This window comes from Genypterus blacodes, unplaced genomic scaffold (assembly GCF_046128005.1).
Source record: "Genypterus blacodes isolate CSIRO-AG114 ecotype Tasmania unplaced genomic scaffold, CSIRO-AGI_Gbla_v1 ptg000061l_1, whole genome shotgun sequence".
Lineage (NCBI taxonomy): Eukaryota > Metazoa > Chordata > Actinopteri > Ophidiiformes > Ophidiidae > Genypterus > Genypterus blacodes.
Window position 1 is genome coordinate 4,055,916 of NW_027466873.1, and position 11,925 is coordinate 4,067,840.

Below are 11,925 nucleotides of genomic sequence, written 5' to 3' on the forward strand. Positions count from 1 at the left end.
TGATTCCATCTTTCAATGAGGAACTTTCACAGATCGATTTTCTAGACAAATTACCAGAATCGTGTCTTTCTCCAAATTGCAATGTTTTGTCCCGTGTTTTTCTAATAATCTGTCTCTGAACATATCTGCAGTATCTCTCATCTGTACCTCCGGCCCTCCTGATCTTCTCACATCTATTCCAGCCTCTCTCGGCACAGGAAGTGTGTGTGTCTCTGTGACTGATAGGAACATGGCATCGGGCTGCTGTAATCCGTGTCCGGTTCCCCTCTTGTCCCCCCCTGAGGATTTGTCGAATATGAGCCTGGGCCCAAAAGATGCACGGCACACACACACTCACTCACTCACTCGCACGCACACACACACACACACACACACACACACACACAACTCCATTTCTCCTCTGCTATATCCTTATCACCAGCTTTGACCTCTCACCTTGACTCCAAAGTGAGGCTCTTTATTAGTCTGCCACATCCAATAAAAGCCACCTTTCATAAAAGAATGAATCCTGCCCTCCACTCTTCCTCCTGAACGATCAGAGATATTGAGACAGCCGTATCAGACAGGCCACACAATACACCATTGAGCCGCATCGACAGTTAATATGTGTACAGGCATATTTAAACGTTGATTCTAATCTAATTGATGACTAAAATGACTAAAAAGTTGTGTAAAAATCTGCTTACATTCTGCAAACACGCTCTGTTCAGCTCATCTTATTCAGCAAATACATGTATTTACCCTGGACAAACACACTACCAAACAAAGAACATATTTTGCAGCAGTTGGCTCTAATATAACACACAGAATCTAAGGTTATCAACTAATTTCCTGTCCTACTTGAGTGTCCTTGGAGCGCTGATGTTTCTGGGCAGTTTCCGATGTGAACTGCCCAGTACGGTCGGCATTCTTCCTATTGCAAACACACAATGCAATACGTTCCACCACAAAAAAGAACGACACTCGAGCGCAAATACATTCAGTGTTGCGTGGATGTGTTTGGTGCCTCGCAGCATCAGGAACACGAGCATCTCCATCACAGCTGGTAAACACACAACATCCATACAAGGGATGTGTTCCTGTCATTCTATACTCGCTGAGCCTTAAGCGTAAAATACAACAAACAAACACTAAGCAAATCACAAAAAATAATGATGATTTATTGTAGAATTCCCTGTCCTACATTTGGTACAGGCTTATTCTTATGCAAATGATTGGAGGAAAGAACAGGGCTCCATTCTGTAGAATTATTTTCTCAGAGAATTGAGCAGAGTGCAGGATTTACATTGAAAGAGGATAAATAAAGAGATGATGGCTTCCCAGAGAGTCACATGCCTGTTTGTTTAAGGTAAAGAGTGATAGATGGGGAATATAGCAGTGAAACAGGCACAGGATCCACGTGATAAACAAATAAGATTTATTGGTACAGATTCCTCATATTCTGATCATCTAGAATCAACAAAACAAGGAATATATGAATAAATCAAAACCAGAATCACATAAATGTAATAAAATATGACATCTAGATGATCAATATAAACAGTGCAGTTGAAAGATTTTACTTTCTCACACTTACACCTATTCAGATGGATTACATTTCACTAGTCATAGTGGAATCCCCTCTGGGAAATAAGATCAAATACGTGGAAATCGTAAGTAGATATAGATGTACATAATTAGATACTAGTTAGATGAAGATGAGCTCAACCATGATTGCAATGACAGCAATGCAAGCAGAGCGTTTAGCCTTGATAACGCAACTATAAAGGTGCAATGTCGACATCTTTACTGCACAGCTGCTCTGTTTAGTCACATCCATATCAGTGTTTGTTTATTTTAAATCACAGATAAAACTATAAATCAGCTTTAGCTTGAGACGGCTTGTTTATCACAAAGAGGCTTTCAATGAAACGTGCCAACAAGATGGTTGATAATGCAACACTGAAAGCTACAAGAATGCAAGACAAATCAAGAAATCAGAGCCCGCATGATTGCACGTCAGATGAAAACAGTTGCCAGTTTCAGGAGAGAGAGTGAGAGCTTTATTGTGTGCAGTGTGTTAGAATAAATGACAGTGAAATGAAAGGAGAGACACAATGTCAGATACATTAGAGAACATCTGGTGAGTTATGAGCTCTGATGCTGTCTGCTGGATTCGAGGGGGCCATGTTACGCTTTTTTTTCTATTCTTCTGGTGTAATATAGTACAGAGTGTGTGTTGAACAATAATGAAATTGCAAAACTGGGGTTGTCTTACTGGATGAAATTCAGAAACAGATCCTGAACTGCCCTGAAAGCTTCATGTCTGATCAGTCCTTCACTTCCAGAACACGTTACACACGTGGTTTAACACACCTGCTAAGTCGAGGGGTTTGGGAAATTGTGTGTTTGTTTTGGTGTCTCTGGATATTGCAAGCTTCAGATCTGATGCAACCGACCAATAAGAGCAGTTTAGGTTTTTTGGGAGAGGGCACTTAAAGAGACAGTCCTTTTAGCTGTTTTCACTCAGTGTGTAAATTGGTGCTGCAGCAGGAATAGAAGTGTATTAGTAAGTTTTGCACAAATAAAAACATTAAAAACATTTCTAATCAACCCCTGAATGACAATAGGCACATGGAAACCTGTACGGTATCATATGTCCCCTTCGAGACAGGCCATCTAATTCCAAGACAACACAGAGAGCTAAAAATCCATGACTTCTGTAACTTCTCAAAGAAAAGAACTCCTGCAGTGCTTATCTCTGAATAAAGAGAGTATTGGGAAAACACTGACAGGCTGAAAACAATGACGCATAGTGTAAAGGCAATGTTAAGATTATAGATTACTGCCTCCTGTGCACAGCAGTACCTTATCCCCTGCCTACACCACAGCAGAGGTTTTCCACACCACAATTTGCCAAACACACTTATTTATTAATCCAATGTGACATAAAAGAGAGATTTTAATCCCCTGTGGAGGATACACAGACACATAAGTATCCTCTTTAATTGTGCTTTGGTATCATAGCAAATGTGCCAAGGACATACAAACTAAAATTTCTGTTTTGTCAGTTGCCAGTTGGCTGACAGCCAAGGACGTGCAAATACACACACACACACACACACACACACACACACACACACACACACACACACACACACACACACACACACACACACACACACAGAGACACACACACAGAGAAAATTAAACCAACACATAGAAAGCAGAAGATTAATTTGGTCTTTTGTGCCATTTTAGCTGCAGTGTTAATATAGTAGCATACTTTATCCCATTATAGAGACTGATACACTACGTATATCATAAATGTCGTGCTCCATTTTGCCTGCAATGCAAACCGAATGTTTCCAGAAACAGACCATAATAATGTAATAGTGCGTAACCACAGAGTTTGCAATAGTAAAATCCCATGTGGCATGAATGAATGTGTGGTGCCATAAGTGTTGCTCAGGGAAATGAGTGTGTGGTGAAAATATGGATGCAAATATGCAATTACATCAAGTACATAGCCGAAATCGAAAGGAGACTGCATCATAAATAAACACGCACAAGCTTAGGATAAATGCCTAATTCATTCTATTTATGAGTCAATGAAAAATGTGGAAGTAATTAGAAACATTCTGATCCTCAAAACATTTAAAGTTCATGTTGCTGCTCAGTTGCTTGCATGTCTGTAAAGAAACTTTGGAAAGTCAGGGACATAAACTAGTGTATGATAATATGAGATAAATAATTTAAATTCTATTGTGTTTTTACATACCAGCGCACTAATTAAAGCGTATAGGCTGTGCACAGTGTTTTCCAACAAAATGAGATGTCATAATATGCAACATAAAATATATTACCTTATTATATCTTCACTAAGTGCTTTGTGTCTGAGTTAGAGGCAACATTAAATCGTGAAATATGCTGTATGCGAAACTAAATGTAATGAAAAGAAGGAATCTGTGGAGGGGATATCGCCTGGTATGGTAGTTCAGATGGTGAAGCCCGAACCATAAACGTCTATGTTTGGGTCATTCTCAGGCTTCAAATGTGTCTTTCTGACCCCGTTGACAGAAACAGGATGTTTCCGAGCTTTGTAAGCAAACGTCCCAAACAGCTTCCTGTTTTCATCTCATTGTTAGCTGTATGAATTTCCCAGGATTGTGAACACTTAACAAGATTCATTTTTATGTGGCTCGTTGTACATCTGCTCTGAGAGGCAAGAGGGGAGAGAATTTCATGTTTCCCACTGCAAAAACAAACCAAATGATATTTCAATAATGTTTACTTGCATGTAAAAGTGTCTTGACTTTTCGTTCACGTTCCTTCGCTAAATTTCATTTCAGCTGCGAGACACTCCCTCATCCCATCGAACCAATGAGGGCTTGCTAGATGTGCTACATAATGAATACCAGGATTCAAGGAGACCATCTTGCTGAAGCAAAGTTTGAGTAGATGTCTGAATAATGGAAGCCAGCAGCTCCATTGTGGTGAGTTTGACTGCCATGTCAAAAGGAGTTTGCGATGGGAGCACTGCGCTAAAAAAGCTGGAATGACTCAAAGCACTCAAACTGTCTATGCATGGCAGAGTTTGACTGTGGCAAACACTATTCCATTTGCTGCCATCTGCAGTTCACAACACATCTGTTGTTTGTACTGTGTGTTGTTCTCAATAAAAATACAATTGCATTTCATAAAAGCATCAGACGGCACTGATGTACAGACCGTACCAACTTTGTAATATTACAGAACTGAGTTTCAAATCAAATGAAATCAAATTCATTAGTATAGCCCAATGCCACATACAATGTCTCAAATGGCTTTACAGATCAATAATAATAATAATAATAATAATAATAATAATAATAATAATAATAATAATAGAATCTGTATTTGCATATCACCTTTCATGCAAGAAGAGCAGCTCAAAGTGCTTTACAATAAAGAAATGACATGCACCACGTGCTTCACATTAAAGTAGACATAGAATGAATATAAAAACAGGGATAGAGTGCCATAGTTCATGTAAAATAAAATGGAAGATAAAACCCACTTGATAATAATAAAAATAAGATAAAAAGGAAGATGAAAATTGAAAACATAAAATGCACAACATAGGATAGAAAATAAAACCCACTGAAATATGATAAATGTAATATACAGAATGCATGAAATCAATTGATGAAGTATTGAAAACGTTCCACAGCCTTGCTTATGAATCAGAATATGTTGGTATGTACCATCCAAGCCCCGTGTGGGATTCTTGGGACAGTCTAATTCCAAACCTAATCCACATTATTATGGTAGTTTTAGAAAGTACAATGAGGCTAACATAAAGGATTTAGGCATGAATCCAAATAACTCTATTCTTGGGCCATATGAAACACTGGAGCTCTACTGACAGACTGGCAGGGCTGAATTGGAGATCTCAAACTATGTTTATTGGAGATTTTCCATTTAATTAAGTTGTGTTTCATACAAGTGATTATCATCCTATGTGCTGTCAAAATATCCACAAAGACTGTGGTCCTCTGTGGTCTTAATATTTAGTTGGCTTTAAAATAGGCAAGTTCGGTTTGATTACATTTCAGTGAATATATTAAAAGTATGATGATACTGTCCTGCTCTTTTCTGTTTGAACTCTCCACACATCGCTGAACTACGTCTCTGTGTCAATCTGTGTCTCAACGATAACTTAGACAGTTGAAATCCAATTTGCCAGGTCTGTCTCTCTTCCCTTCTCTTCCTCTCTCTGTCTCTCTCAGAAAAAAACACAACTGGTTCAGGCTCACTAATCAACAAAAATAATTATTAACTGTGATAGACAAACTCTCGCATTCTAAATTAAGATTTCCACAAGGTAATTTATGAGTTTGGAAGATAGGAGGAATAATTGCCCCCTGTGGAGTCACGTCTGATTGGGAGACGCAGACACACGTTTTGCTCTAAAGCACAGAGTCTGATCTGTGCTTGTTGTTGCTGTCTGTCAGTAGCTGCACTCAGCTGTTTATCAACCATCAACATTTTTTATTATTTATATGTTTTAATTATTTGTAAGCGTATGTGTGAGGGTATTGTCTTTGTCACATGTGTGTTACACAAAGTGTAACAGTCCACATTATGACAGCTAACATCACAACACATAGTGGGGTATTGACATTTGTGATGCATTGCATTCTTGCTGCTATGGCGTATAGCAGCAGACACATTTACAGTTGGCTAACAAAAAAATCAATAAGGTAGTCTGGTCTTATGAATCCTGGGTTATAACTCCAGCAATGGTAGACTCTGTGTGATGTAGCCATCATTACTTATATATAACTGTACAAGCCAGAGGGGGAGGTTTAATGGTTTTGGGGGGGCATCGGGGGTGGGGGGTGGCTTTATTGCTAACTGTGTATTGCTGTCATGCTCCCATGGGGATGGGTACCTTTAAGAAGATAACAGTCCTTGTTATGGCGCAGGAATCGTCCAAGAATGGTTTGACAAACATTCAGGTGACCTGGCCACCACACACACCGCTGATAACTGTCCCAGTGAACAGACCCTCCCTGTGGGATGAACCACAATGTGACATCCAGTAAAAAGCGTCTCCACACACTGGGCACTTATCAGCTTTACCCCGACACTGCAGGTTCCTCTTTGACTCGCTGCCACATTGTGTGGCAGCAATTATCAGGGCCAAACGTTGTGCAGTGCAGTCCTAGGCAGGGGTCTCTATGTTTCTGGTCACTGAGCCTGTATTTGATTGCCCAAATCATTTGAACAGCCACATACTCAAATTCTGTTTTCACAACACGTGTATGTGATTTCACTTGCAATGCCTGACTGCAACAGCTCAGCCTCTGGTCAAATACTGAGATTGTATCCAAACCATGGAAAGCATTTGTCAGCTCTGCACACATAAATACACCACCTGCATTCCATGGTTTGTCAGCTAATATGTCTCCCCAGGCATTTCCATTTTGCTGCTGCTGTTGTTGTTGCTGGTGCTTTTCCCTGTAAAACTCATTATGGAGAGAAAGAATTAGAGGGAGGTATCTGGGTAAGACACGGCAGTGAAGGCACTCAAACAGCTAATTGTAATAACCTGACACAAGTGAGTAATTTGGCTGCCTAAAAACAGGCCTGAGATCTAGAAGAAGTGCCTTAGCAGAATGGATTGGGCTGGAGGCTAGTGAGCACTTAGAGAGGATCCATCTTTTCACTGGCTTTGATTTGAATCTTGAATGGCCTTGCTCGTCTCAGGAAAAATATGCTATAATCACAGAATCAAGTGAGGAGAATATTTTGTTTCACGCAATGTTTGTTACAGACGGCCTCAAACATCCATTATTTATTAGGAATCACTGTTCATTAATCATAAATGACATGCCAGTTAACTCAGTAATTACAGAAAAATTGTGACCATGCAGCTCTCACTTAAAGGAGCAAAAGTAGGTCATAGTTAAACTAAAGCCTGATTACATTTCATGTACTAGTTCCACATGAGCAACATTGACAAATAGGACTTTGTTTTATCGTTGATACATCAATTGATTGCTTCCGAATTAAACAGTGACAGATTTTAAGTGATACATTATTTAACAAACATGTTCAAGTAATGTGCACTGACATTTTACACTGTTGCAAACTGTACATTGCAAAGCATTGAGGGCCATTTCTGATGAAGAAAGATTATTTTTATGGCTGATTCCAGGCTATTTATACTGTGCATTTGTAATCAAGCAATCCTTTAATACAGCATTAATTGCAGGTCTTTTAGGCAAAGCAACGCTGACAAAGCCAAACGAATGAAGCTTTGACCACAAAATACACATAAAATACAAAGAATGACAGATTAGTCTGCTGTTATTCTTCACTCTCAAGATGCCAGTGAGCCACCTGGAAATAAAATTAGTGCCACCTTTATTCCTTCCAATTTGTTTTGCACTGAGGAATCAGGGCATGTGATTCATTCAGGGAAAGAGGTTACATCGTGAAAAGATGCTGCAAAAAACAGAACACAAGCTTGGAGAGGCCCAATTTCCACTGAGCTCAGCCTTGCTCCTCCTTACAGAGGAGAAAAGGTGCAACAATACAGGGGCGGCACTATGCATCAGCAGAATGTGACAGACTTTCTTTATCCTCATCTGCCTGGTAACATGTTTCTGCATCAAACGCAGCTCCTGGCACTGAGAAAAATGTGTGCAGACTCTTCACCTCAGGTTCAGAGGTGTAAGAGAGAGGATCATGAAGCGGATCAGAGCAAAATTCATCAGCTCTGCAATTCATCTTGCTATGCTTATGCAGCGTATGCTAATGGCGTGCTTGCAGGTTGCTCTCTACCCTGTTTCCCCTATGGGAGCACTTCCTCCCTGCAGCAAAGCCAGGCTGTGCTAATTCTGGAGACATCCAGGTCTCGGGGCCGAAGCCTTGCCAAGATCCCAGGTGGGAGGGGCTGACAGCACGACAAACCCCTGGAAGAAAACATGAGCATCTGGATAACCCAAGGTGTTGTATGCTACGCGCAGTGTGCAATTGTTTCCCTCATTTCCTTACGCTTGTAAAATTGATCCACTATCAGCAGCAGGCTGCGATGCCATGAGCATGGCAATGAGCTTTCCTTTCTCTGGGCCTTTTGACATTTCTTACCATGTAATAGCAGGCAAAAAGCTATTAAGCTTGCAATCAACTGATGCATCCAGAGGGAAAAGAGCATTCTGAGGGCATAGACAATCTTTTACATGATTGAAAGTTTCTTGTTGAGCTGCTTACCTAAGCCTTAACACGCTTAATTTCTTTGGGGACAATGAGACCTCAGCGTCTGAATTCTTTCAGAATCACTAATCTGCAAAATGGCTAAACATGAAAAATTAAAGATTTATTTAAAACAAACACACTGACTAAATATTGAGTAATTGGTTCCCACAAATACAACCACACTCACACTCACACACACACACACACACACACACACTGAATGACGCTGAATTTTTGGGAGGGGATGGAGACAAACGTGTAGCTGTGTGAGTTGGCCGGTGGTTGTTGAAAGGCTCGATAGATTATCGCCAGAGAACATCAGCGTCTAGCTCTGACTCATGCATCCCCCTAAGACAGTCTGCAGACAGACAGCTGCAGGGTGGAAGGGAGGTCATGACACACACATCGAACGACATTACATCATCTGACACCAAAAACCTCTGCTATGTAACCTTTGTAAGCTCAATCAAAGCTCAAATTTTATTAAATATCAACAATCTACCCACCAGAATATATGGCTGGTGTAAATCAGACGTGGCTGGTACAGACAGAGTGTGTGCATGGTGTTCCCATGAAAGCAGATTAAATCTTAATATTTTGCTCAACAGGATTTGGAATGGCTGAAAAACTGGTCTCATTAACTGATTTATATTATCGGGTGTCTGCTGGGTGCCTGGACCCCACGTGAGAGCGAAGGGACCCCCACTAAGAGAAGAGAAGAGAGGAGATGTAGATCTGGGTCTCAGAGCAGTACCAACACTGGATATGTGGACTCAGACTGAAAACAGGGCAGTACTCTGGCTGCAAATCCTGGCAGTAAAAATCCCATATATGCCCGTTTGGATGCAAAGCACGTCCATAAGGTTCATAAGAATGCAGTAGGTTGAAGAAATTTATGTTGCATATTACAGAATATTAAGTCCTAAGTAGTCTTGCATTACGTGGGTTACAGGGTACAAATTCAATCTGGGGTAGATCAACAAAGCAGAGACTTTAAGTAAAATCTTGTGTCCACAAAGCTGCTGAGGATACCAGGGGAGCGGTGCTGTTTACCCAGCAGACAGCCCAGGCAGAGGATGAGTTTCCTCTCACGCGCGTACAGAATGACAGAGCTGGCAACAAAGTGCTGCCGAAATCAAAACAGCAGACTCGTGTGTGGTCACTTTCACCCTCCCTCGGCAACCTCGTTTTAATATCCTGGCCCGTGCGTACGCGCAGTATCGCCTGTAGCCACAAACGCTGCAGAAGGAAAAGGGCAGAATTTAACTGCTGCCGCTCATTCCGCAGATTTTCCAGACAAATAATTTCAGGTTTGTACCCACTAGCGCCAACCCTCTGTCCGTCCCGCTCTCCCGGGCCTATAATTACATCCCATTCATTTGATTTGTTCATTAGTTCAAGCCTCGGCTGGGTAAAAGCAAAACGGAACCCTCTTATTAGTGGTTCATGACTCTACTCTCTCCATGGTGAGGGTGGAAAGAAAGCAGCGAGGCAGGAGGAGAGGGGAAAGTTGGTGGGGAGGTCTGTAGATCAGTGTGAGGAGCGACAAGAGGAGGTGTGTATTGCTATCATTATTTAACGCGAACATGTGGCCTACAAGCAGATGGTATAGTCCTTTCAGTCATCAATTATCAATCATCGCACAAAACATCATCCCCTGCCTCCGTCTAGCTGGCTTACAATAATGACTAAATATTTCAAATATCAAAATAACTCATCTAAAGGAATTGTGTTTTGTAAGTGTTTCGTTTCTAGTCAAGCATTTAGGGCCTTAAGGTTGAAAATTATTAATCAGTAATTACCTCTGACAGTCTCCATTACAAAATATGGGTCATCTTGTGTAACGGGGGGGAATTTGCGTACAGGGACGTTCTCACAGCTGTAGCCGTGTCCCGGTGTCCCATTTTCCCAGCATAGCAACTGGAAAAGGTGGAGGAGCGAGACATCAGATGCAATAACGCAAAGTGGTGAGACGCGCCGGCTTCCTGTAGACATTTTATTCTAATGAGCGGGCCAATCCGGTGTTGCAACGGTGTTCCTCATGAATATTCACGTGCAGGGGGGGGGTGGGGGTTCAGGCCTGCAGGGGGGGCAGGCCTGTATGTAGGTTGGTGTGGGACTGTGCTCGGGTCTTGGTTCAAGTCAGTCACCAATCCAAACTCTGCTTATCATAAATATGTATCGAGTGGAAAAACTGAATAATTATAAATATTCATTGATATTCAGACACGGAGCCTTGCGGAATATTTCCAAACTCTAGGGGGAGAGAATTCCTGTCGACACTCTTCCCCACATTCTTATTTAAATGACTCCATTATATTCCCATGTTACTTTACTACCTGAATCCGTTTGCATGTTTTGATGTGGTAATTTGTGGGAGCTCGAAACAGTAAACAACGTGAGTGAATTAGTGTCACGGGAAATCCAAAGCAGAGCAGTAAAGATGATGACGATGATGATGATGAAGATGATGATGACGATGTCTGTGTGTAGACTACAAACTGTACACTTCTATGCACTCTGCATTATGGTAAACAGACCATTAGACATATGTTCTCTGTCCACTTTCAAGTCCACCTTGTCTGAGCTACAAAACATTTTTTTCCGTTGTGTTGGAACATATGAGACCAACATTTCAGATGAAAACAAGAAGAAAAGTGCAGGAGTGATACACACCCTGCACAGCAGATCAAAAGCCTGGTTCTTTCTTCTGAGATCAGATGAGAGCTGGTTTAACAGGCTGTCGTACCAACAGGGGAGAGCTGCAACCCGCCGGCGCTCATCGGCATGAATAGCAGAGCGACGGAGAGAGGAGGTCTTCAAATCACACACGCCATTCCTTTCTCCTCTTACCACACACACAGGCGGTGTCATCGCTCACGAGGGTGTCAGCATGCAGTCCTTACACATTTACTGGATATGCCACTGTAATTAAAGTCCCCTTTCAATCTGCCACACATTGTGACCTTTCCCTGTGCAAACACTCACTGCCTCCCCTTGGCCCCTCTGCAGGGACGTACAGAATATGGACATTTCAATGTGGGTGGAGAAGAAACATGTATGCGCTGCGAAAAGTGCAACAGCCTCGTCTGGGAAAGCAGAGTTGACGGATTCAGCCGTCATCGCAAAGCGGATGTAAGCGGTAACTTTGACTTTAATTACTTGAGGAGGCTGGAGATCCTCCTTGATAGGCGCCAT

At 41.5% G+C, this 11,925-nt stretch overlaps 1 protein-coding gene across 1 annotated transcript in view; it reads right to left on the minus strand.

Moving 5' to 3' along the window:
* Nucleotides 1-11,925, minus strand: part of LOC143003400 (tetratricopeptide repeat protein 28-like) — a 146,820-nt gene extending 134,895 nt beyond the window's left edge. Inside the window, exon 1 of the mRNA XM_076154016.1 lies at nt 11,890-11,925. Coding sequence (XP_076010131.1) covers nt 11,890-11,925 — 36 coding nt within the window. The remainder of the gene's footprint in view (nt 1-11,889) is intronic.